At 37.5% G+C, this 25,905-nt stretch overlaps 1 protein-coding gene across 2 annotated transcripts in view; it reads right to left on the bottom strand.

The window, feature by feature from the left end:
• Positions 1 to 13,346: 13,346 nt before the first annotated feature.
• Positions 13,347 to 25,905, bottom strand: part of LOC122790357 (Ig heavy chain Mem5-like) — a 322,984-nt gene continuing 310,425 nt past the window's right edge. For both annotated transcript variants that reach the window (XM_044057873.1, XM_044057872.1), the window contains one exon: positions 13,347 to 13,969. In XM_044057873.1, the coding sequence (XP_043913808.1) occupies positions 13,689 to 13,969 (281 nt within the window). In that variant the 3' untranslated portion in view covers positions 13,347 to 13,688. The remainder of the gene's footprint in view (positions 13,970 to 25,905) is intronic.

The following is a 25,905-nucleotide window of genomic DNA, read 5'->3' on the forward strand; positions in this document are numbered from 1 at the left end:
TAAAAAAGTCTTCATGTAGCAAGTTGCTTAATATAGATACATCAAACAGTTGCTACAGTCTATAACCTGCCATTTTTAGTTAAAAAACACACTTCTTGTTTTAAAATGTAGCAAACTGTTTGTTAAAAACATTTACTACAGTTTAAACCACACACAGTGTACTGCAGCACTCAGGTTTGACCACAAATTAAATACCAGTATTGAATTAAAGAGCAATAAAGAGCAATTGGGATGATGGATGGCCAATTGCATCCCCAACCATTTGTACTAAGGGCAATTTCCCCTCTTACCCCACTCTAGCTGCATTTCTGCAAAATCTAATAGGAGAGCTACTTCTTGCTCCAGGGCCAACTTGAGCCATGCATACATAAGCATTTGATTCTGACATGATCACAACTTGATTTCCCTTTAACAAAGTGAGTTTGAGTATTGACTATTATACTCTGGGATAAATGAATTTATCCTATTCACCAGTACTTTTGTGTGGATTTTGACATTGACAGTGATTAAAGAGATATGCCTATAATTTCCTACCTGGGTGACATCCTTGTTAGGATTAGGTAGGACCTCAACCTCTTCTTCAACATATTGGTGAATAATTCATAATGGAGGTAGCACCACACCATCTAGGACTTTGTACAATTCTCCAACAAGACCATCTTACCTGAGGAAGTTTGCTGGAGCAGTTTGTAAATTTTAATGAACTCTATTGGGCTGACTAGCTAATCTGTTTGGAAGGGGATAATCATGGGTAAATAGGCCTTCTTAAAAAAAACTTTGAATTGCCTCATGCAAGTCTTCTTGTTCCTTCCCACTCATACTGTAGAGCACTTGACAGAACTCTGCAAAGAGAGGTGGGATGTTCTTAGACCATACTACCACCTTCCCCATCTTACTGTGTACTTTCTTGGGATTAGAACATTATAGCCACCTTTGGTTTGATAGCCTAAGCAGTACCTTATATGATCTCCTACCTGTGGCCCAAGCATAGCTTTTCAATCTTTACAAATATAACTGGGCTTTCTCTTCCTTCATTATACAACATTTCTTATTCAGCAGCTTATACTCCTGCAACATCCTCATATCTATACATTTTGTTTACTTACATTGCATATCTGCTTGATTAATTTGATGTGCTATACTTTTCAATTGGAAATCTCTGCCTGCCATAACTGTTCTTCCTTCACTTTGTCTGTGAGTTTACAAGATACTACCAAATGATCTGAGAGGGGAGTTGCTAACATACTAGCCTGCACTATTTCAGTTAATATTTCTCTTGAATCTAGCCAACAGTCTAGTCTACTAGACTGAAGAATGTTGGGTGCTGTAAAAGTAAATGCATCCTCATCTGGTACCTGTCAAACGTCATCCAAAACAATGACCTCCATAGTGAGCTTAATAACATTTTGAGAATTTATATGCTTTTCAGAGCTGGGCAATGTTCGATGCCTAACTGTATCTAATGTAACATTAAAATCACTCCCATTAATAAAAAGGATTCTGAATGCTGGTGAGCTTCTAACAAAGAAAACAAGTTCCTAAAAGTATAGGAGTGATTCATATTGGGACCTTAAATGTTAACCACAATATGTAAACTTTGTCTACTTTCCAATGTTACTCAAAGCTGTCTCCCTTCTCAAATGTTCTGTGGTTGTTTAATGGCCAACTCCAATGATTTTTAACCAAAATAGCTAATCCTGCCATAACTTGTGTGTGCAAGTTATAAAAACTGTTGCAGTTCAAAAACTCATTAACAGTCTTATATTATTATGCTTTTCTAACTTACATTCCTGAAATAATACTATGTCTACAAAGCATTTCCATAACCAATAGCATACTGTATTCATTTTAACCTTAGACTTGAAAACCACGAACAATAAGAGACCACATTAAAAACCATTGAGCAAAAGAAACACCTACTGTAATCAGTAGGTAAAAAAGCCACAATAACTTGAGATGTACTAGGGTGACGTGATGACCCTATGCACAGTCCTCTCCCTCAAAAGCATTCAAGTAACCAGCCTAGGCCCTTTAACCATAATTACCAGACAGGAAAGTACCAGTCAATATATTTTAAGTTTTAAAAATGCTAGCCTGACCCAGACTTCAAGGCAGTTATATTGCCAGATACAGACACCTTCTTCATTTTGGGCTTTGTCATAAACCTTTTGAGGCATTTACCTGTACAGTGTATTACATCAGACCCATTCATCATTACCACCTGCAGATCATTAGCAGTCCTTGTACAGGAGAGAAGCTATTTGATGTTTATTAGACATCCTACTCAAACAAAACCCTGGCTGAAAATTTTGCCTTACACTTCCTGGTCCTATGTGCTGGACTAAGCAGTTGTGGAGCATGTTCACCTTCTGTCCTTTTGTTGGAAGTGCTGTGGCCACTCTCTCTCTCTGCTTGACAACAGCAGCATATGTACCAGGACCTGCACTCATATTTACTCATGGACTAATGTATGTCTTGTACCAAAGTCCAAAGAGTCTAAAGTATTCATGGCAGCTTCATTGTCTGCCAATGAGGGCAACAGGTTTAACTGTGTTAAGCATCACTTCTAAGTCATCAAAAAGATATGATTGTTTTTGGAATTTCTGAAAGAGTATACTGAGATTTTTGAAAAAGGTAGGAATATTATTTTTAAAGCATAAACGTCTTACATTTACAGAAGACCTTTATTTTCTATCTACCTGTTATGAGAATTCTTGAAATAGAAGCATAAGAAATGCATAACGCTGACTAAATGTTTTCAGCAGTCTGTATCTGTTAGTGTAATTTAGAAATATCTTTATTATTTGCCTAGGAGGAGCTTTATGTGCCTTTCCTATGCTAATAGGCTGTGCAGGGGATAAGTTTAGAGCTTTCACTAAGTGGTTTTCCAAATAGTTATACATGTCCCCATTTCCAAAACATCAGGAAGGTCTGCAAGATATGGATTATTGCAGCAGCTCCTATTTGCTAGATAGTCAACTTTCCCCCATAGAGCTTGCAGTTCAGATCTGTGACATAGCATGGATTGTTGCTGAGACTACAATTGCATGGCTTGATGCTGCAGGGTTTCTTCCAGAGTCTGGATTGCTTAACCATATAGTTCTAGTAAGGACTTTTGCATAACTAACTCACCTTTTAGCTTTGCAGTGACATCTAAGACCTTTGCCACCAGAATGGTGAGATTGTCAGACTTGGTGCCCAGGTCCATGACAAGCAGCTGAGAGGTGCCCTCTATGATAGTTTGCAACAGATTGTTAAAAATGGTGAGTAAGTTCCTTCATAAAGTTAATCTGAATCCAGCAGAGTGAGGTAGTAAGTGCTGAAAGTCTATCTTAAAGTAAACAAGCCCAAATATAAGGCACATACTGTAGTTACACTAAGGATTTCCTTTTCTCATCATTGCAGCTATCATGGGAAGCTGCCTACTCCATTTTACTCACTCCAAACCCCACTTCTCAAACACTTCAGTTCTATCACTTGATGTGATACAGATCTCAGAATGGCACCATTTGGAAGAACAGAATAGAAAAAACAAACTCTGGGGCCATTCAAATACTGAACAATGGGCATACCATGGTCTGATCATACCAAATAGTATTTTCAGATGGGTATAAAGTGCAACTTGTGTTCAGATGGAGTTTAGCAACACAAGGACTTCTATGGAGCTGATGATTGAGGAACATGCTGTGAAGAAACACTGTTATCTGTGCTATCATGTCTAGCTGTAGTTTTATAAATACTTGTAAATAATTGTAAATTACCTTGTGTTATAAATGCCAACATGACTAGCCATACTTTTGTAAATAGGTTTATGCTTTTTGAGTGTTTCTTTGGTTTATGTAAAATGAAAGAATCAAACAGTGTTCTTCTGGCTAACCAAGTGTACATATCTTTTAAAAATAATTCTGAATCCAGGTTGTGCCAGTTAGCTGACCTAGAGTGGTGCCATTGTGTGCCAAAGCTTAAAGAAATTGAATCTTCACAGGATTGTTTTGTTTACTTTTCAAATGTCTGAAAAGAGGAGTAGAATTCTCATAACAGCTTTCTGTGACTTTAAAAGATTCTGCTATAAAAAGCAGATGTTGAGTCAGTTAAAGTTCAGTTGTTATTAGTTGTTCAGTAGTAGCATTGAGTTCCGTTCAGTTCACAGTTCACAGTTGTACTGAGCAGTGGATACCCAAAGGACTCACCAAGAACTGTAAGCCTGCCTTTGCTCTGTTGTAATATTTAGTTTAGATCAGGGACAGTGTTCTTCAGTTAGACAGGAAATTATAGCTAATTAGTCAAAGTTTTTTTAAATGTTGGATTTCTATCCTTCATTATTAATTTAATTTGCCTGGTGATTGAATTATGTTTGTTTATTGAAATTGCTGTTTTATATTTTTAATCAATTTGCTCATTATTAAATATTTTTATTATCTTACATTGTGGCTGGTCAATCAATGTATATTTTAGTGATTTGAGAGCAATTATACCTGTTTTGATAATTCCCAGACCACTCCGAAAGTCTGGCTGCTTTAGGTCATATGCTACCATTTATTTTGATATCTAATTTTAATAACTGGACATCCCTTTGAAAGGGCATGTAGATGCTCTGATTGGTAGCAGGATTTTACAGTATCACTTAGGGGAAGGGACACAGCTGAAAATCTATGTCAAGATTTCCCAAAAGTGATTGGGTATGTGAGATTCAATTTATTTAAGTGTGAGTGTATCAGAGGTCTTAAATTGGGACACATTGCTCTGGAGTGTATAATAAGGAATTACATTAGAGGTGGACAGAGGTATACAGTCCCATCCCAGGATATAGAGCATGTTCCTGTTCTGCTCTTAGGGCAAATTGTGAAATATTACTCTTGTTAAGTGACGGTCTCACATTGGAGTCAGTAGTGAGGATTGAAGTTCCTTAGTTACTGACCCAGGATGGTAGAGAATGTCACATATTGGTGACAGTTCAGTGAGATGTTAATTGCACATCATACATGCCACTACCTCTTAGGATATATAATGAATATCAAGTCTGCTAGGAAACACAGAAGAAAAACAAAATCACTGTGAATCCAAAGCTAAGGCACAGAAAAATCAATATAAAGTTCCCTACAGATCTTTTTCATCAATACAATGTGCAGCAATGTCTCCAAGCAAGGCTGTCTACCATACCAGCAGCTGACAACACTGAGGCATACTGGAATGAATTGAAACACAACTATCCACTTTGCATGTGCAAAATCCATTGACTGAATTATCTGCTGTTACCAGTACTGGTTTGATGATAACAAAACTATGATGGGGACAGATACAAGATGACTATCAGAAAGTAAACAAGAGAATGAAGCATAACTCACATTTATAGAACAGAGTCTGCAGAAAGTGATGCAAAAAGGGTACCTCTCTAGCAACTTTTAAAATTAGTCTGCAGGGATACACAGAGAATGTCTACTTAATGGGGGACACTTTTAGTCTCCCACAGTATTGGGTAATGTGGCTGAGCTTCTCAATGGTTTCCTTTGGCCATAAGCTTAGTAAGAACTTAACCTATGAACTGGCAAAAGGAACATTTTCAATGTAGAACTGAACTGGAACAAAAGCTATGACTAAAATGAATGTAGAGGAAATAATACAGGGATACATAAGAGATGTAAACCAGAAAGGGACTCAAATGACATTCAAAGGTACAGTGAGAAAAGTTATTAATACTTACAGAGGGTACAAAGAAGACATCTAACAGTAAAGAGCACATAACTCAGAATGTATACAAAGTGACAAAAGAGATGAAAGAGTAGGGCTAGTCTGACAAAGAAAATAATAGGCAGCATACATTATGTTACCAAACCAAAAACTAAGGAACATCACCATAAAAAGATGGATGAGATGGAAAATCATATTCCATAGTCTAACTTACTGTTAAGTACACAGTGTATCTGTCTAATGCTTGATTCATTTACTCTCACCTTTGCCTATTTGTTAAGTACAGTATCACACTGGAGCAGAGTTTTTTTTCTCACTGGACACACGTAATGCAGGGCTGAAGTGGATTTGGTGCATAAGGCGGCTGAAATATAGCAATACAGTAAAACTGTATAATGTATATTTTATCGTGTATGTTCCTTAAGTAAAGACAAATGGACTGGAAAGCAGACAGGTGAACATGTACAGTTTATTTGCATGTTCACTGAGAATAAGTTGTTCCTTACAATCCATGGTATTGGGCACTACAAAAATCATCAAAAAGTCCAAATATGCCCATTGCTGAATTCAAAACTCAGGACTTTTTCCAGTGGCAGTTTACTAAAATTATGGCATATGTTGGATTTATTTAATATTGCTCGCACAGAAAAGTTAGATCATTGAAACAGAGGATGGTTGAATAGCGTAATGTTCTATCAATGCACATGAAAACAGAAAAAGAAGCATCATGATGTAACTGTCCAACTCTATTGTGTAGAGGAATAAATCCCTAAATATGGTCCTGAAAACCCAAGTTCAAATAGCTGTTCAAGTACTGAAAATGTTGGGTGGAGGAGAGTGGGAAGTACTGGTTTATGCTAGCTCATCCATCACTTGGGGGGTGAGCACTGGTTTCAGTAGATCGATTACTATGATACAAGTCAAGATTTGTACAACACCAAAAAAATCAGGACCAGGAATGTGAGCTTGGTGATTCCAAGCTGGTGAAGGTAGCCCACATTACTAGGTGGTTTAAAATTCAGCAATGTACAGGGAGATGTGAGGAATCCATAGTGTGTCAGCCATCAGGGGCAGGGTTAGGGCCTTAACAGAAATTACTTTTTTGCCAAAACTCAAGTGAGGAAACAAACCATCTTTCTGCCATGATAATGGCCACTCCAGTTGTCTCTCACCTCCATGCTGAGCTACCCAGTATGGGGTAATGAAATGGTTCAAAACTGATAGTGGAGGATTAATTGTCAGCCACCACAGAGGCAAAAGGCACATAGAAAAAAATCACCACAGGAAAAACTTGTCAATCAAGCTGAGTACTGATTAATGTTCCTCTTCAAAAGTACTGCATCATATCTATACACTATAACTATATGAGACCATGTAATTACTATAATACATCCACACACTCTGACAAAACATAGCTATGAACAAGTAAACCATCGCCAAACCATAAGTTCATGTCAACACACACTACATAGATGATCACATATAACCATATTCTCACAGAATCTTAAAGTGGCTCTGAATGCCAAAATGTCAAAAGTTTGTGATACAACTTGTAGGCATCTAAACACCACTGTATTAAAACACTTTTTTGTCAAAGCACTGAAGTGATATTGTAAAAATAAACTGTGCTATGTGGGAATAGCATAGTTTATTCAGTTGCCAGTCCCCCAAGGCTGTGCAAGCATGGATGCTTAAACAGCATGATTAATATTAAATGTTTCTTAAAATGTCGAAGAGTTGGAATGTTCATGAATTGATTCTTCTTATCAGTTTTATATAAGTGCATGTTTTTTAATGTGTTTAGATATATGGAGTGGTTTTGCATTTTGTTTGTGGTTTGTCATGTGTTATGTCATGTGACTTATTGTATTTAAAGAATATGGTCTTTTTGGCTGCAGTTTTGATAAAGTCTAATTTTAACTTCTACATGGAAGCGCTTAACCAATGAATTAAAAACATGATTCAGCATTACAGCTGGTGTTGCCAAGTGTTGTATGCTGTTACAACATTTTCAGGATTTACAGCATGTCAGAATAGGAAAGACTAAGATAAAATAAATATAATATAAGGTATGGTAAGATAAGATTAAGCTAAGAAAAGGGATGGGGTAACAGGCATAGGAAAGGCAAGAGCTGACAGTAGGATATAATTAGGAGCAAAAACAGCTATGCAAAACATTATTAGAACCAAACACATGACTAACACATAAAGCAAAAACAGTTGTTTTAGAGACAAAAGATAGAACAAGTGAAAGGAAAAAAGTAATCAGAAAATGTGTGAGAGGAAAGGACAGCTATACTTTCAAAGAGCTGTCGAGATTAAAAAAAGCACAAATTTTGACATAAAGATAAAAATCAGAAATAAGACAACAGACTGGGCAGATTCAAGAAAAAAGCTGCACACCTTGACAAGGACTGAAGTGATGATTAGGAATGGTCTAGTCTGAGGCTGCAAAAAGCTCACAAATCAGTTCTCTTTCTTAGATGCATTTTGAAGCTGTTAATGGTTTGAATCAGAGACCCCACTCACTCGGTACATTTTTGAAACTTTACTAGTAACTCAGCTGATGTCTAGAGATGGTGAAACTTTCAGCAATATGATTTCCATTTATTTAGAAGAGAATCTCATGCAGACATGAAAACTGTAAAAGACCTGCATGACACGGGGACTTTAGTAAATTCAGCGATGGTAGTTAACTTAATGCCCACAAGTTTGATTAAGATAGGATGCCAAATCCAAAGTTTACAGTGTCTAACACAAGTAATACTGCCTGTAATTTGAGCAGTGATCCTTGCACACAAATGTGATCATATAATGCCACTGACTGTGTCTGAGAACATACAAAAAGTAGATGTCATTAACTTAATGCAACAAACAGGTATGACTGGACGGAGGTGAGAGGATTTACTACAGTGTGCTGGCAGACACCCAAGGGAGCAACAGATCAATAGCCAGTGAAGAAGTGTACAGGGCTGGAAGACAGCAGCTGTACTTGTATACCTGGAAGAAGCAGAACAAATCCATAGAACTGCAGGCCTGTTAACAAAAGTGGAATGGAAAGTCATGCAGAGAATACCGAGGGAAATTCTGGTAGCATTTCTACAGAATAACAAGCTCCAGAACAGCAACCAGCATGGTTTTATGGCTAGAAGGTAACAGCAGAGCCTGATTATGGTTCAGTTACAGATTAATGTGACATGGAGCACCAACAGATGTGCTGTATTGGGCATCAGCAAGGTCTTTGACTTTGTTCCCACACAGGCAGCTCACAGGAAAACTGAGGAGCTTAGGGAGAGAATGAAGACTGGACAGCTGCATGCTAGAGGGGTATGGCACTCAACACATGGTTGTAGTGAGAAGCAAAATGTCAGGAATTAGGAAAGGGATTAGAGGAGCACAGCAGGGAACTCTTTTAGATCCAGTACTCTTCTGTGTGTTTGTCTCAGATATGCAAGAGGGAATAAAGAGTTGGATTATCATTTTTGCTGATAACACATTGTTAGTTAGATTCAGCAGTGGAGGATGAGAAAATAGTCTAGAGATGGATTTGAAAAGACTGACCAAATGGGCAGGTAGGTGGTAGCTATGCTTTAGTGCAAACAAGTTAATACAAACCACTGCACCTGGGCCACATTAACCCTGATGTGAAATACACCTAGGAGGTGTGGAACAGATGGCAAAAGAGCTACAATTATACTGATCACACATTGACTGGAACACCAGGATCAGAGTAACAGTGTACTGGAAGCAGGAAACAGAATGATGGACATATCCTGATAGATATCAGAAACAAAGAGGTAATGCTGCCTGCCATTAAAATGGCTCTGTTCTCTGTATATATGCTGACCATTAATACTGTGTGCAGTCCATTTACTAGGAAAGGAACATCAGTCTACCGGGAGGAATTCAGATGAAAACCACCACAAGATATGCAGGATGGAGATGAAAAGGTATAAACTGAGACTGGAAAAGCTCGGGTTCTTCTCACTGAAAACCAGAAGAGCCATGGCAGATTATACTGGTGCACATTAGATCCTGTTAAAAAGAAGCAAAGGGGTCATACTGACCTGGAAGTAAGGAGACAGGAAGGAAGGACAAACAGAAGGAAAGAAGGAAGGGGAACAGCAACAGACTGTAGGTACTAACGTCTCCCTGGGTCTCTGAAAGTACTTCTTCAGAGAGAGACTTGCAGACCCATGGGATGGACTACAGGAACTGATGGTGGAGAGCGTATCTGCATAGGCATTAAAGACATCATGGAGCAAGTTAGGAAAAGGGAGGGGGAAGTCGGAAAGGAGTACAGAGAGAATGTTAAATACACTTAAATAACAAAAGTAGAAAGGTGGTCTCCCCCATGCTAGTCAAGCAAATACAATGAACATATCTAAAACAATTCTGAGAACATTTAAATGAGATTACATGTTGGAATACTTTATATTTAGACAGACAAATCTAGTTTATGTTAAGGTTGTAAAGAGTGGCCAGCTCACAAACTCTCTGGAAAAACTGGATAAGGCAGTAGAAACTAGATCCATTATACAACAGGAAATTAAAAAAAACACATCAGTTCAATAGTTCATTAAGAAAAAGAGACAGTGTAGAAAAGGAATTTACTCTACAGGGGAAAAACAAAGAGGTCATATTTAACTTGTAATGACATTTTTAACATCTGAACACTGACCTCATATGCAGAGTCGTTTTATACTAGAACCAACTATTTTTAACAGAACTGCAGTGTTAAAACTCTCTGGAGAAACTGGATAGGGCAACAGAAAACAGATCCATTATACAACAGGAAATAAAAAAAAACATAACAGGTCAATAGTTTATTAAGAAAAAGAGACAGAGCACAGAAAAGGAATTCTACTCTACTTAGAAAAAAGATATCAAATGTAACCTGTAGTTACATACTGAACTGATATGCAGACTGATTTTATACTTTAACCACATTTTTGACAGAAATTTGTTGTTTCCAACAGACTGAACAGCAGTGTCAGTATACCACAGCACCCTCCCTTTTCTAATACATATATATAACTGCATTTTATACGAGTAAAATGGCATTTTGAGTCCCTTCTAAAAGGACTTTGGCTCATCTGACACACTTTTATTCAAAGACTTTATCTGTTTCAATTTTAATATAACCTTCTGTATCCAGTTCCTCCCAGTGGAGTGCCACCTCCTTTCTCCACAACTAATGGTAATGCAGTTTCTTTCCCGTATCCATTTTAAGGTTAATTACTGTGGTCTGCAACATGTCTTTTTGGAAACTCTGCCTTAAAACATTTGCACAAATATGATCAGTACTATTGCTCCTGTATCAGTCCCCATTTCAGATGTTTATTCACTAGAAAAGTATACATACATGACTCTTTCCTTTTAGCAGTTAACAGTGCAAGTACAGATAACATCCTCTGCAACACGTTTCATTTTTTTTTGTAAAATCTTGTAATGTTTACTTTGTGTTTTGGAATGGCATATTTAATATGCCCCATCTTTCCATAAGTATGGCATCTCATGTCTTTATTGCAGTCTACGGGCTGTGACTGTTATTATTATTATAATGATTATGTTTAACAGAATGAATTTCAACTGTACATATTGCATCATCAGATACCTCGTGCTTCATCAACAGCTGCATATCTCAGTCTGCCGTTTCCATGTTCAGTGTTATCTAAAATGTTATAAGACAACTTGAATGCAATGCATGCTCCTCTGTGAGTACCACATACAAATCTATATGTATAGTTCTGTAACAAAACGTAAATGCAGTTCAAGCTCCACTGTGAGTACCACACATGAATCTAACTGTATAGCTATGCACCAAATTTAAATACAATTCAAGTTGCATTATGAGTGCCCCACATGAATCTTATCTTTATAGCTATGCACCAAATTTAAATACAATTCAAGTTCCATTAAATACAATTCAAGCTCCAGTGTGAGTACACACATGACTCTGTCATTATTGTTCTGCTCCTGGACTTGCCTCATCTTCAAAGTTCACTCCACACTGCTTTAGTTCAAATGCATTTTGCATCACAGTGCCAATAGCCTTCTGAATGCAATGTTAAAATGACATCCTTCTGTTATTTTCAACAGTTTGGGTTCAAAATATCTCTTTAACATTTAAACACATTGCTTAGATTGTTTTCCTTTTGGTTTCATTAGCTGAACCATGGCCTGAAATAGCACATATGTGGACAGAGCCATAAGACGGAGTAATGCTGATGCATCCATCCATCCATCCATCCATCCATCCATCCATCCACAACCTTTTTTCCCATTTTTGCACATGGGGTCAGAGTGTCACTTCACCAGTGACAATCAGCTAGAGCCAAGGTTTACACCCCCAGGTGGTTAGCCCTGCCACGGTAATTCTTTCACATTGCACACTCTCACTCACATCTATGATGCATGTTTATTTTTAAAAATGATGTTCACCATTACAAATTGTTTTACTCTCTCTCTGTAGACATACTGACCATGACTTCACAGTTGGCTTAAATTTGTTGAGTTTCCAAAGTAGCCAGTCTGCAGCTGTACAAATACTTTTATTAACGTTACCACCATTTTTTTCTTTTGCATGCACTGTACTGGGAAAAAAATGCACGAGGATATTACCTATACTCTTTAGAAGTGACTTATTACCTGTACACAGCACACATGTTGAGACCTACCTTACATGGCAGCTTGGCTCATTTTTACATATTAGCAATGCTGCCAACAGACTGAAAAGCAATTTCAACATACCACATAATTTATAGAATAACAATTCATAAAAAGGGGAATCCAAAAACACTTGAGGGACAAACATGGTCACATTAAAATCAATAACATAAGTTAAGATGGACATCACATTGAGAAGGTAAAGATGTGCAGCAAACATGAGAATAGGGCTCTGTTCCACATACTGTGATGAAATTACAAAAATAAAATGAAATGCTAAAAAACTACCACCCTGACTCCAAAACGGTGGCAGGGATGAAGAGGTAAAACAACAGAGAAAACAGCAGTCAGAAAATAATGATAATTTGAAAAGGAAATCAAGGATCTAGTGCAGAGAATGTAAGATGGAAAGAACAAGAAGCAGACATGACAAACTGGTGTGGATATGAATTTCAGAATCATTTATTTATCGCTGAGTTACCTCCTTAATCAAGTTGGAGATAATTGGCGGGTTGAAGACCATTCTGACACTCACTGGGCCCAAGGTAGAGGAATTTATCTAGGACTGGGATCCAGCCTACTCCTCTACAGCACACCTTTTGGATATGAGAAACCATAAGCAGTTGGTATAAACTGTTAAAACTCAGTTTAAAGAAACCGGATGAAAACCAAATCTGAGACAAAGGAAAAGGTGTCTAGTGTGACACATTTTAGTAAAAAGCATTTTTTTCTTCGGGACAAGTTTCATTCATTGAATCATAGGTAATGTATGATACCTCCAACAGACTTGCCATTTCCCCTTTGTTGAGGGCCATTGGTAGTGGGTGTTCTGCATACATGTCTGAACTCAGTCTCTTAGTTGTCAGAGAGGGATTTAAGTTTTAATTAAATAAGCATAAATGGAATGCTACCTACTAAGAAGTTCTTGAAACAATACACTAGATTTCTATTACTGCACTGTTTAGTTACAGATAAATATCAACTAACCGTGGTATTTTATGGCATTTTATTTATCATTTTAAAGTAAGAGTGGTGAACAGTTCAATAACAAATACATAATACACCATCTGGTTTAATAATAGATTAAATATTAAGAATGCATTAACATATCATTTCTACTATCTCACTGCCAGAATCTAAAACTTAGAATTTAACATGCTGGTAACACTTTAATGATTAACATGAACAGATTTTTAAACTGCACATCACATCATGAATAGAAGCATTTATATGATTAAATACAACTAATAAACAAGGTATGTAAATTACTCATTAGTAAACAAGCTCATGAGGAAAATGTAATTCCTTTTAACCTTTAAATATTTGTGGAATTATGGTATTTTTGAATTATGGTATCGCTTGATAGTACAAGTAAAGATGTCATATGAAGCCAATAGATCAACTGGGATGAAAATCTTTGTGTAGGCAAGTTCCTTCTCCAGTGTAGGAGGAGCTGCTGATACACCTACAGGTGGTGCCTCATCATCTACAGTCCAAAATATATGAGTATGTTCAAAACCATTAATAATGCAAATGATTTCTATATTCCCAGAGGATAAATCACGTTTTGAAGGATGATGAAGCTGTATAGTGGGTGCTGATTCAGGCTTTTCTGAAATGAAAGTTATAAATAAGTCACACATCATGTAGAACTGTAACATTAGTAATTTAATCAGCTGTACATCAGCACACATTAAATAGCAACAACTCCACGAACAAGAGGACTGCCAGACAATGTGGGGGTTCTGTTCTCACTTCTATTATGCCCTATCAAACTACCAAAGCATGCATCCTCTAAATAGAGTTTCCTGAGCACACTTGCACAAGCCTTAAAGGTAGCAGAAGATAGCATAAATAAATATACAAAATGAAAGCAAATGTAAACTCTGTCCCCCAGATTTAATAAAATCTGTGTAGGCAGAGTGTATAGCCTACACAGAAGGTACCATGGCCATGTATGTGGTTCCCCTTCGTTAGTGCACCATGCATAGTAATGTAGGCACGTTACCAAGGGAGAGCCATGTAACACGGTTACTGAATCAGTGTAGGAAGTGCGTTACTGTGTCCGGAGATGGGTAACACAACCCTGCACTGTCAAAGTGCAGTAAAACAATGTATGGGTATGTATTTAAATATTATTATTATTTTTTTTTATGTTTGTGTGGTACAGTATGGCGTGCAGCAATGAACATTTGTCAGACATCTAAACATAGAAACGGGATACTTTTAATTATAAATCCAAAGGTCAAGTTTAAGCATAGCTGAGCGGGTTTGCATGGCACTGCGTGGCTTATTAAGGTCTGATGAAGAAGATTGCCTCAAAAGCGCTTACCTAACTTTGTGTTTTGGAATATATTTCAAGTATTTTATTCTCCAGCCTACAAGTCTCTTTACTCATACTTATATTTATATTTTTGGGCTCTTGGTTCCACCATCTCTCTACTTCCTACACTGGCTCATAGGTATATTTAAATGTACAGCAGTATTCCCCATATCCACAAAACCAAGTGGTTATAGTCATGGCCTCATGTGCAGTAGGTACAGGGTTTGAATACAGAGAAGGGAAATTAAACAATTATTTTTGAAATATAAATCATGTGAATTATTTTTAAATTATGATCTGCTGCGCTCTGCTGCACACTGCTAAGCTGTGCTAAGCCAAGATAAGTACTGCTAAAATGATTTCTGTTTCAGCACCACTTGGCAATGCTTAACCGGTTTCCACACCACTAAGCATTGCTAAGCATTGGCAGTTTAAGCAATGCTGAGCTCAGCTAAGCTGGTTTGCACAGTGCCAAGCGAAGTGCTGCATTTTTAAAAATGGCCCAATGATGTGCAAGGATGGGAAAACAGGCTTATTTAACTGCAACAGGCAGGAATATAGCATAACCTGTTGGAGTTTGAACCATGCAGCAACTATAGCAGGTGTTGGAGAGGGTGCACACTTCCGGGCACAGCGGTGGGCATTCTGGAGTCCAGGGACATGGTTGGACTCCTAGTGAAATACCATGATGACCAGCTGCTGCAGGGCCAGTACCAGGGATTGGAGTTTAAGTCAGAGGCCTGGGACTGGCTGGCACATGATCTCACCAGTGCAACAGTTATCAGCACCATTTTGACAATCTGAAGCAGTGGAAGAGTGGACTTCTGGACACCTGGGTCCAGGATGCTTGGGATGGGATTCAGTCACTGCCAGTAGGTGCATATAGTACAAATTTGTGTAATGCAATAAATGTGGATGTAGGGCTGTACTGCAATAATTTTCTACTCCAAAGTATAGTGCAATAAAGATTAAAGCATTAAACCTGATAATGTTAATGAAATAAAGAATCTACTGCATTAATTGTGGAATTACAGCTGTATTGCAACACCTGCATTATCCAAAATGTTGTTTAATAAAGACTCGGAAATATGACAATAACTGCATGAAGGTCCACCAATAAAGCTGTGTTGTACAATATGTGTGTAAGTAGGGCTGTTATTCATGAAACTGAGTATGACATCTGCTCTGGAATAACAGCACAAAGAATACCACTCACCAACTCAAAGTTAGCTAAGAAAGAGTGTTATGCTAAACTGTAGATTTAGAGCTGTACTACAAAATATATGCATTATGAAATTATCTGCACTGACGTCTGAAGCAATAGAAGGAACACCCAAGGTATATTGTGTATATCAGGATTGTCTTGTGTTAACCATTGCATTTCAGCTATATGTATTCCTGCTCCGAGTTACGGTGCTGCAGGCAAGTATGAAACTGTAATAGCTGTTGACTGCAAATATACTATCTGCAACTGTATATGGGTCAGGTAGCCAACCCAATACTCCTATATGGTTTGTACACATCACAGATATTTCCACCCACTAAGAGTTTATTGTGTACACCTGCATTCTGTGTATTAATGTACAGTTTACCTAGTATCTGTCATGCATGACTCTCATGCATGTGTGTTCAACTGTCACTGCAGTCTTGTATAAAACTGTACTACTATTACAAGGTCATATGTTGTGTCCAGGTGAGCTCTAGGAAAATATCAGGCAGTCAATACCCAGCAGTGGCTCAGTAGCTCAGTTTGTTAAATGCTGTGTCTGATGTACATTTTGCCACACACAGACCAGGGTTCAAATCCAGTGATAAGTACTAAGAAATATTACTGAATCAGTTAAGTATTGTTAACAGATTTTCTCCCCCACAGGAATTACAGGTAAATAGGTTCAGTAGCCCTTATTATGGGTCAATAATTTGTGTGTCCAGACATAACAGACTGCTAACAGCATTGATCAGGAGTGTGATAAGATGTCAGAAAATAAAGGCAACAAGTACAATATTAATAAAAGATATTACAATAAATAAAATATGTAATCATGGTGTGGCTGTATGCCTGGTGTGTCTGTGTACTGCTGACAGTATAATCCCATGCCTGCCAAGGACAGCATGACAGTTGTTTACTCTCTGAACTGTACACTATACATGTCTTTCAAGTGTCACACTGTCACAGACTGTAATCACTGTTGCCCAACCCCTCTGTCACAGATCTATCATCAACATGATAATGTCAATAGCACAGTCACACTACATCAGTCCACAGTACACCTTGGAAGTCATATAGGTCCACCTGACATGTAATAGTCCTCTGTAGTTGTGTACCTGTAGGTGTTACAACTTGGCCCATACTGTCCCATGTGGATAGCTTGAGAGGTATGTACATGCTACAGCAGCTATAGGGCACAGTTATACATAAAAGAAGGACAGACTTGTAGAGTAATTAACAGTACTGTTACAAACTATATTGCCTATACTAGCACTAATAGACGGTATTTTTCTCTCCCCACCCCTTATCTTCATCATAATTTATTATTGTAATCCATCAGTTATGGGTTACTATTAACAAATGTTGTTCTCTAAATGTTATGTTGGGCCTTGTGTTTTATTATTGTTATGTAATACAATGGTTGCATATTAACATAACATGTTGAATTACCTATGTTGTTGGCCTTATGCCATAACTGTTACTGGCATGCTGTAACTATACTGACTGTTATCTCACTTATTGTTGTGTTCGATATACTATGCAGTGTTATGTTACTGGTTTATTTCCAATGTTCTGGCATGCTGTTATAACTAACAAAATATTATCAGCTAAAGTGAAAGGATAGGAGTGAAGCAGATAAACCAGTGGAATAGTCCAAAAATCCTGCAATAATCCAAAAAAACTCTTCAAATGATATTCACAATGATATTCAAGAATCACAAAACTAATGTAGTAAAAGACTAAATAGGACTTTATTTCATGAGATAAGCGCTTTCGCTATATGTAGCTTCCTCAGATCTCTTAACAAGACAAAATGCAAAAAGCAAAATATATACACATGCCAATTAAATGATCAATTAATCAAACAGGAAATTTTAAAAGAGAGATGTCTAGGTCACATATTGCATATGATAAATAGCATATAACTAAAACATAAAAAATAATAAGGAATGAATACTAAAATAACCAGGCTAAACTGTGCACTCTAAACGCATATGTGTAACCATAGAAAAGCATGTGTATGTATGACATCTGTTAAACATGTATAAGAAATATATATGTAAAAAAAATACATATATATTTATATAAATATGTATCTAAAAAGCAGGTATGTGTAAAGAATGTATACATGTGTGCTGAGTACATACACATAAATATATGCATACATATAAAATGGATATGGGTGAAGTTAAAAACGTGGAAGACACACTCATATTGGCACTCATATGTGTACAACAGAGATATAAAAAATGTCAAACGTTTACAGTCATTTACCTAATGTTCCTACGTCCCCTCAGTCTAGGTTTTATTGAGGCTCTCTCATTGAGTCCTGACCCACTGTCAGCTCTAAGTAAAACAATCCAGTCACTTTCCTTACTTTCAGTGAATGTCCTAATGTCACCCCCTCTCTTACTCGGGGATATGACTTCTAATACTCTAAATAGGAACTCATGTGTGTTCCCTAAAAGATTAACATGCTTCGCTAGAGCATTATGTGATGATCCTTTCTTAATATGATAGACATGTTCCCTCAGTCTGTCCCTGAGGGGACGATTAGTTTTACCTACGTAGAAGCAAGAGCAGGTTTGACAAACAGCTAGGTATACTAAATGACACGTCATGCAATTTGCATTAACATTCGTGCTAAAAACTATCTTTAAATCTGGATGCAAAAAATCAGTACTTGTAACCATAAATGAACAGAAATTACAATATCCACATGGTCCCGTGTAGCCTATTGTCCTACCTTTCCTACCATATTTTGGATAACATAGCATCTTTTTTAAATTATTCTTATTCCTATACTGGAACTTAGGGATATCACCCACTATGTTCTTCAAATCTTAGTTATATGCTATTTATCATATGCAATATGTGACCTTGACATCTCTCTTTTAAATTTTCCTGTTTGATTAATTGATCATTTAATTGGCATGTGTATATATTTTGTTTTTTGCATTTTGTCTTGTAGTTAAGAGATCTGAAGAAGCTACATAGAGCGAAAGCGCTTATCTCATGAAATAAAGTCCTATTTAATCTTTTACTACATTAGTTTTGTGATTCTTGAACATCATTGTGAATATCACTTGAAGAGTGTTTTTGGATCGTTGCAGGATTTTTGGACTATTCCACTGGTTTATCTGCTTTGCTCCTATGCTTTCACTTTAGCTGATTATTTTACTTTTATTCTTGGAAAGGAGCATTTGCCTGACTTGATACCGGTTTATTCATTACGTTACTATTATTCTTCTAACAAAATATTATGTTCGTTGCTAACCTATACACATTGAAATACCTCAACACCACAGCTCGACCGGGTAGGCTGGTTCCTGGTGATCCGCCTACCCTACCTCAGCAAGCTGTGTCACCAGGTCAGTGGTGGCCCTCTACTGGCCCTGCACCATCTATGGGCAGAACTGCCTCAGGGGATGGGGCCCATCTGCCCCTGGGAGCAGGGGTGGAGGGGGGGTTGTCACCCAAGATCAGCTACTGGTGATGGTGTGCAGGATAGTGCATCGTGGTTATGAGAACTGCCTGCGCTGGATTGAGGGCAGACTGGAAAACCTGGGGGGGCAAGGTGGCCCCGGCTTCCAGCATCCAGCACAGCCACCTTCAGGGCAGTGAAGGACCTGTGTTGATTGCCAATAAGTAGGGAGCTCAGTCACACTGCTACATCTGGGGGCACATGGCTCTCTGATTCCACAACACCCTCCCCATCCAAGGTGTTTACCTCCATGTGCCACACACCATCATTGTATGCTGTCTTGTCTGTCTGCAAATGCAACCTCTCCTACTCAACTTACCTCCCCACATGTACATATATTCCTTCCCCAACATTCCACTCTCACTTTAAAAAAAAAGGGGACCTAGCCCCCCCCCCACAAAAAAATATTGCCTCATACATAGCTCTCTATTTCACACCCACATCCACTGGACATAATTAATTATTACATGAATTAATCAACACAGTTATATTGCCCTCAGTCCTCTCTCTGGGGTGTGAGGCTCCAAGCTCCAAATTCTGTGAAGAGAGCTATGGTCCTTTCCTACACCCATCCTGCACATCTTTCAGTAGGTTTTCCCCCTGCTTGCCCCATTTCAACACTTTCCTGTCACTCCTTTTTTCTTTCCTTTTTTATAATTAATGCGGGTTTAAGTGGAGCTAAGAGGTGCGGCGCACCATGCAAATCTGTTTAAAACTACTTTAAAGTGCCTTAATCATTTTATGTGTTTTTGAAAGTGTGAGGCACATCTGCAAAATAATCTCCCTGGCCCTGCCAATTCTCAAATTCAGAACCCTGCTAACTACAGCACAGTGCTTTACCCCACTAGGCTACTCAACTCTGAATTACAACATGTTTCCACCAACATATCCTGATTGATACTGACACACTGCAAGTACATATAATGGGCAAATTGACAGTGTACTTGGGACTGTGATGCAGAAACGACACCAGTACATAGCCAAATAAATATTAATGGATGTATGTGAGGCCTGGGATAGCAGGTATAGCAGTCAACTGTACAGACTGTTGCAGAATGTCCACAGCTGTGCCCCTAGTTCTGGCATGGTTTCACAAAAAGATATCTGTCTGCTAAAGTACGGGCAAGTTATTAAAGAGGTTAGAAAGGTATGACTGACATTTGAGTGTCACACCTCATACTCATCAGAAAACATGCTGATGCAGTTCCTGTGTCACAGACTGTATGGATGGACATATATCTTGCCAATACACCAACTGCAGCTGTCAGTCTGTAGCTTAGTCTGTTAAATGCCATGCATAGAGTACATTTGCCACCCATAGTCCTGTGTTTGAATCAAGTGTGTTGCACTTAACTTACATTCTTGTCAATACAGCAAATAATGACTGAGTCATGCAATTTTAACTAAAACAGGTTGCTGCTACTGAATTAACTGCTACACATTAGCAAGTCAAAGGACTGTAGATATGGACACACTGCACATATTTATATAGCCTACTGGTATGTCACCTACTACTCTCTGATTCACACTGTTACATAAAAAATGTACCCTAGGCACATGCCTCGACTGAACTGTTATGGGTATCCTCACCCTGGCTCTGCTGTGATGAAAGAGCTGACACTGCTTCCTCACTGACACATACAGCTTGCTGTCCTCCATGTTCACACTCCTCACTATGAGTCCTGGGCAGTAAGCAGCAGCTGCAGGCTGCAACATATGCAGCTGTATGTTACACTACCTGCTACAGACCTACCCTACCTCACAACCCCCTAGAACAAGGGATCCACATGACACCCATACATAAAGGGGTGGGGGCAAAAATCAAGTGACAGGGGCAGGTGCCACAGTCTGCTCCTACAAACATACAGAGCTGATAGACCACCAGCTGCTGCAGCAGCATGCATATTCTGATGGGTATGATGTCTAACCCCTTACTGAACTCAACCCACAATGTTGAACACAGAACTGCCAGGTAATCATAAAGTCAACTGACAATGGCTAAACATAGCATGCAAAACTGTGAACATACCTCATAAATCTCAACAGTGGGCAGTATTAGTACCTACCCTGTGTGATGCTCTAGACTCCACACCTCACTAATGTCCATCTCACAGACTAAGAAAGGGGCTACAGCCTACACGAAGGCCTTAAATATTGCACTGTTGTGCTATGTCATTGAATAATGAAAGTGTAACCCTGCTGTTCTAGATGCAGTTAGCAAGTCTGAGCCACAGATTGGTGCACAGGCAATTACCTGTTACTGAGCATTACCTACAAAAGGCAAGCTACTGCCTATGGGAAACAGGTCTGTAACTTAACAAAAACCAGGGAACTCCAAGGCAAGTAAGGACAGCAGACCCAAAAAACGATTTATTCCAAGTGGCTACACAATCACAAATACAGTTAAGTGCTTTCACCCGGAACATCCCCAGGCTTCTTCAGAACAAATTAAAATGCCAAAAGCAGTGCTTTAAATAATGGGGTTCCTATTAAATGACCGAAGACGCATTATATTGAATGCGTCTTGGTCGAACTTAAAACAACGAAAATGCAAAATAGCAAATGGCTTTTAAGCGAATTCTTTCCCAGGGAAAGAATTTGCTTGGTTGCTTCCATTACTTTGCCATTTTCGGCACTGAAGTGCAATCTCAGAGTTGGTATATTTAAGTACGGAGGTGTGGGGAGTAAAGCCCACCACTTTATGTATTATTTCAAGTTTTTTTTTCTTTTTTTTTTGGAACAGCGATTTTTTTCCCTTGACTGTTTTGAGATTTTGAGATTGTAAACTTTTGCTTACATGGGTTTGGTTATTCATCGTTCGCTTTTTTAAGTGTTCGATGATATAATATAGACACTAAATAATGCCGTCAATCATGAATCCAATCATCTTAAAACCATTTAACTGAGCATTAGTCATTTAAAGGCCTCTATTCATTCAGATCTTCAGATGTAACTCTAACCAGATATTATAATTCTTTCATACAAATATATAATAAAACTGGACTGTATAAAAAAAATTGGTCTAAAAATCTTGTCAGTATATTATTATAATAAAATACAATGCATGTCTCTAAAAATGACCCTGAACTTGAATAAATGGGCTACATGACATGTTATGTATATACTACACAGTCACAATTTTGTTGCTCTTAATTTTAACACACTGTTGATACTAATACGATCATTTAAACCCGGAGTCCTTCCTGAATCTAACTTGAGTTGCCAGTAAAGCTCCTTATACTCCAACCTAGCTTCCCAGCAACCTCCCTGGGGATCAGTGACCACCTGTTCCAATACAAAGAACTTGAGTTTCATGTCCCTACAGTCCCTATAATGTTTGTATAATGCATTGGACTCTTTAGCATTGCTCACATCATAAATGTGTTCATACACTCTCCTTTTCAAATTCCTCTCTGTTTTCTTAAAATAAAAACTGAAACAAGTCTCACAGACCACTAAATAAACAACACCTTTCGTGTTGCAATTGTAAAACCTTGTAGCTCTCAACAAATGCTTCCTAGATGGTATAAAAAACACCCTCTTGTCCATCATGTAACAACACTGGTTACATGACCCACATTTAAATGTCCGACATTTTCCTTTATTATTTTTTTTTTCCAAATAAACTTTATTGCATTTTAATATAATTCAACAATAAAATCACAAACATCTAGAAGTTAACAAGATATATGAATGCATAAGCAGTGTGAAAACACAACACTACGTATAAAAGAAATTAACGAATCGAACTGTTATTTGAAGGAAATAAAAATAACTATATACAAAGTGCCATGATATTCAGTATGTTCAAAAATAAATTATAAAGCCGCCTATCCATAAAACTTAAAGGGAAAAGGAAAAATATAAAAAGTTATAAAAAGATGGGGATTCTCAAAAAATCTTAATAAAAAAAAAAAAAACGACTTCTTATTTATAAGAAGTATGTTAGCATGGCTCAGTTATACCATATCTAGGAGTGAAAAGATGAAATCCCATATTTTTTTAAGTTCCAATTTTTTATGAGAACTAACAGTTATTAATTTTTGAGAAGTTATATATGTAACTGCCACCTTTTTAAATCCCCCCCAGGTTAGTTTGGAGCGATCTATCCAATGCTTAGTAATATAGAATTTAATCAAAAGGCAGATGATGATCAGACTTTTAAGTCTAAGAGGTGACATATTAATATTGGTAATGTGAAGTAGAGCCATTTCCCAAGATAATGTTGATTTATGGTACCCCATTTTAGTTAGTCTAATCTTGAGGGAGCACCATAGGTTATGAGCATATTTACAGTACCATAGTATATGGATAATGTCTGCATGAGGGTGAGAACAACAAGGGCACGAAGTGGGGATAGAAGCATTGAATTTATTTAAGTGAGTTGGAGTAAGGTATAGATTATTTGTAATCATGAATTGGGTAAAAGTAAATTTCTTAAAGGGGGAGTATTTAAGCATGAGATTTATCGATTCTTTCTTCTGCTGCGAGGATAAATTAAATCCTTGTCTGCTCCAATAGTCAGCGAAGGTAACTTCATCTCCGTATAGGTATGAGGAGAATGCTTTGTACGCTATGGAGAGCATGTGCTTATTGGAGTTTAGACTTAGGAGTAGCTGTGCGACTGTATTAATCTCAGATTCTGAGTTATATTGATTTAAAAGGAGGGATGAGATAAGATCTCTTAGTTGCCTCAAGATAATAGTATAGGCCTTAGACAGCGAAAGGACCTCTCTAAACTTATTCAGTGAGAGGTGTTTAAATTTGTGTATATCCCATATCGTGCAGTTTTTAATCAGGGGAAATTTGTTTAAGTTTAACATTTGGCCTCCCATTTTAATATTTGGATTAAGGTGGATAGGCTGAAATAACAAGAGGGCATTAGATAAACCCACAGATTTAAATAGTTCCTGAAAATTATCAATTAAGTCTTTAAGAATACTATGTAATTTAAATTTTCTAATGGAAGTTCTCATCAGGAAAGGTAAAGATTTGGGATTAATATTATTATTAATGGCATATTTGTACCATAACTTAATCCATATAGGGGTCCATGATATGGATCCAGTGGTATAGTTGGCAATAGCGAGAATTCTGTTAGCGCGAATAATTCTATAGTATAGAATAAAGTTTGGCATCGCCATGCCTCCCTTTAGTTTAGGAGCTGTGAGTTTGTAATAGGAGATTCTAACTGATTTTGGGTACCAGATAAATTTTCCAATCTCTTTCTGCATTTTCTTAATAAAAGTAATTGTGACCGAGGATAAAGAGGAATTGTATTGATAAAGAATTTTTGGAAGTATATTCATTTTGACAATGGAGATTTTTGAAAGTGTAGAAAGTTTCATTAGTTGCCATCGTTTCATATCTTGTGTGATAGAGTTCCAAACTTTTACTAAGTTAGCTTGCATAATAGAGGAATACGTATACTCATATGTGACGCCCAGATAATTCAAGGAGTGACAGGTACGGAAAGGCAAGACTGGAAAAAGATGTGGTTTATGCGCTTCAGGATTAATTTGGAAAATATGCGATTTATTGGCATTGATTTTATAGTCAGAAATCGCTGCAAAGGTATCTATGGAGTTTATTAATTTCATAGCGTCGTTAGAGGGATACATGAAATACAAATTAAGGTCGTCTGCAAAGGCAGTGAATTTAATGTTAAAATTACATACCCTCGGGATAGCATGATAGGATTTCTGCGCAACAAACAGGAGTAGTACCTCTATATATAGGTTGAACAATAAGGGAGACAAAGGGCACCCCTGTCTTGTACCATTGGCAATTTTTATCGGATTTGAGAATTTTTTATTTATGCAAAGATGGGTGTATGAGCTATTATATAGAATCTTAATTAAGTCGATGAATTCAGAGGGGAAGCCAAATTTTAAGAGAGTCAAAAACAGGAAATCCCAATTAACTCTGTCGAAGGCTTTGCTTGCGTCCAATATCAAGGCATAGATAGGGTCTCGGTTCTGCTTAGTTAATTTTATCATAGATTCTAGTGTTAGGGTATTGTCCCATGTATGTCTGTTACTCATAAATCCAGCTTGTTCTGGGGAGATCAAGTCATTTAATACTCCTTTCAGTCTATTCGCTAATATGGAGGACAAGATTTTAATATCTACGTTCATAAGTGATATCGGTCTGTAATTATTGGGATTAGTGCTGTCCAATGTATTTTTAGGAATTAAAATAGTTTTCGAATAATTAATATATGGATCTCTAATACCGTTAGCAGCAATGGATTTAAATAGATCTAATAGAATAGGGGCTAGAATAACTTTATATGACTTATAGAATTCAGATGGAAAACCATCTGGGCCTGGAGCCTTTCCTACCTTCAATTTGTCAATAACCTCTATAATTTCTTTAATATTAAACTGGGCTGAGAGTGGGTCTTTTTGTAGTTCGGTAATTCTCGGGAAATAAATCATATCCAGAAACTTTCCCATCTCTTCCTTTGAGGTCATAAAGTTAGTATTAGCACAGGTTTCTGAGTATATTTGGTGAAAGAGCTGGATGATA

This window comes from Protopterus annectens, chromosome 16.part0, assembly GCF_019279795.1.
Source record: "Protopterus annectens isolate FY-2018-M chromosome 16.part0, PAN1.0, whole genome shotgun sequence".
NCBI lineage: Eukaryota > Metazoa > Chordata > Ceratodontiformes > Protopteridae > Protopterus > Protopterus annectens.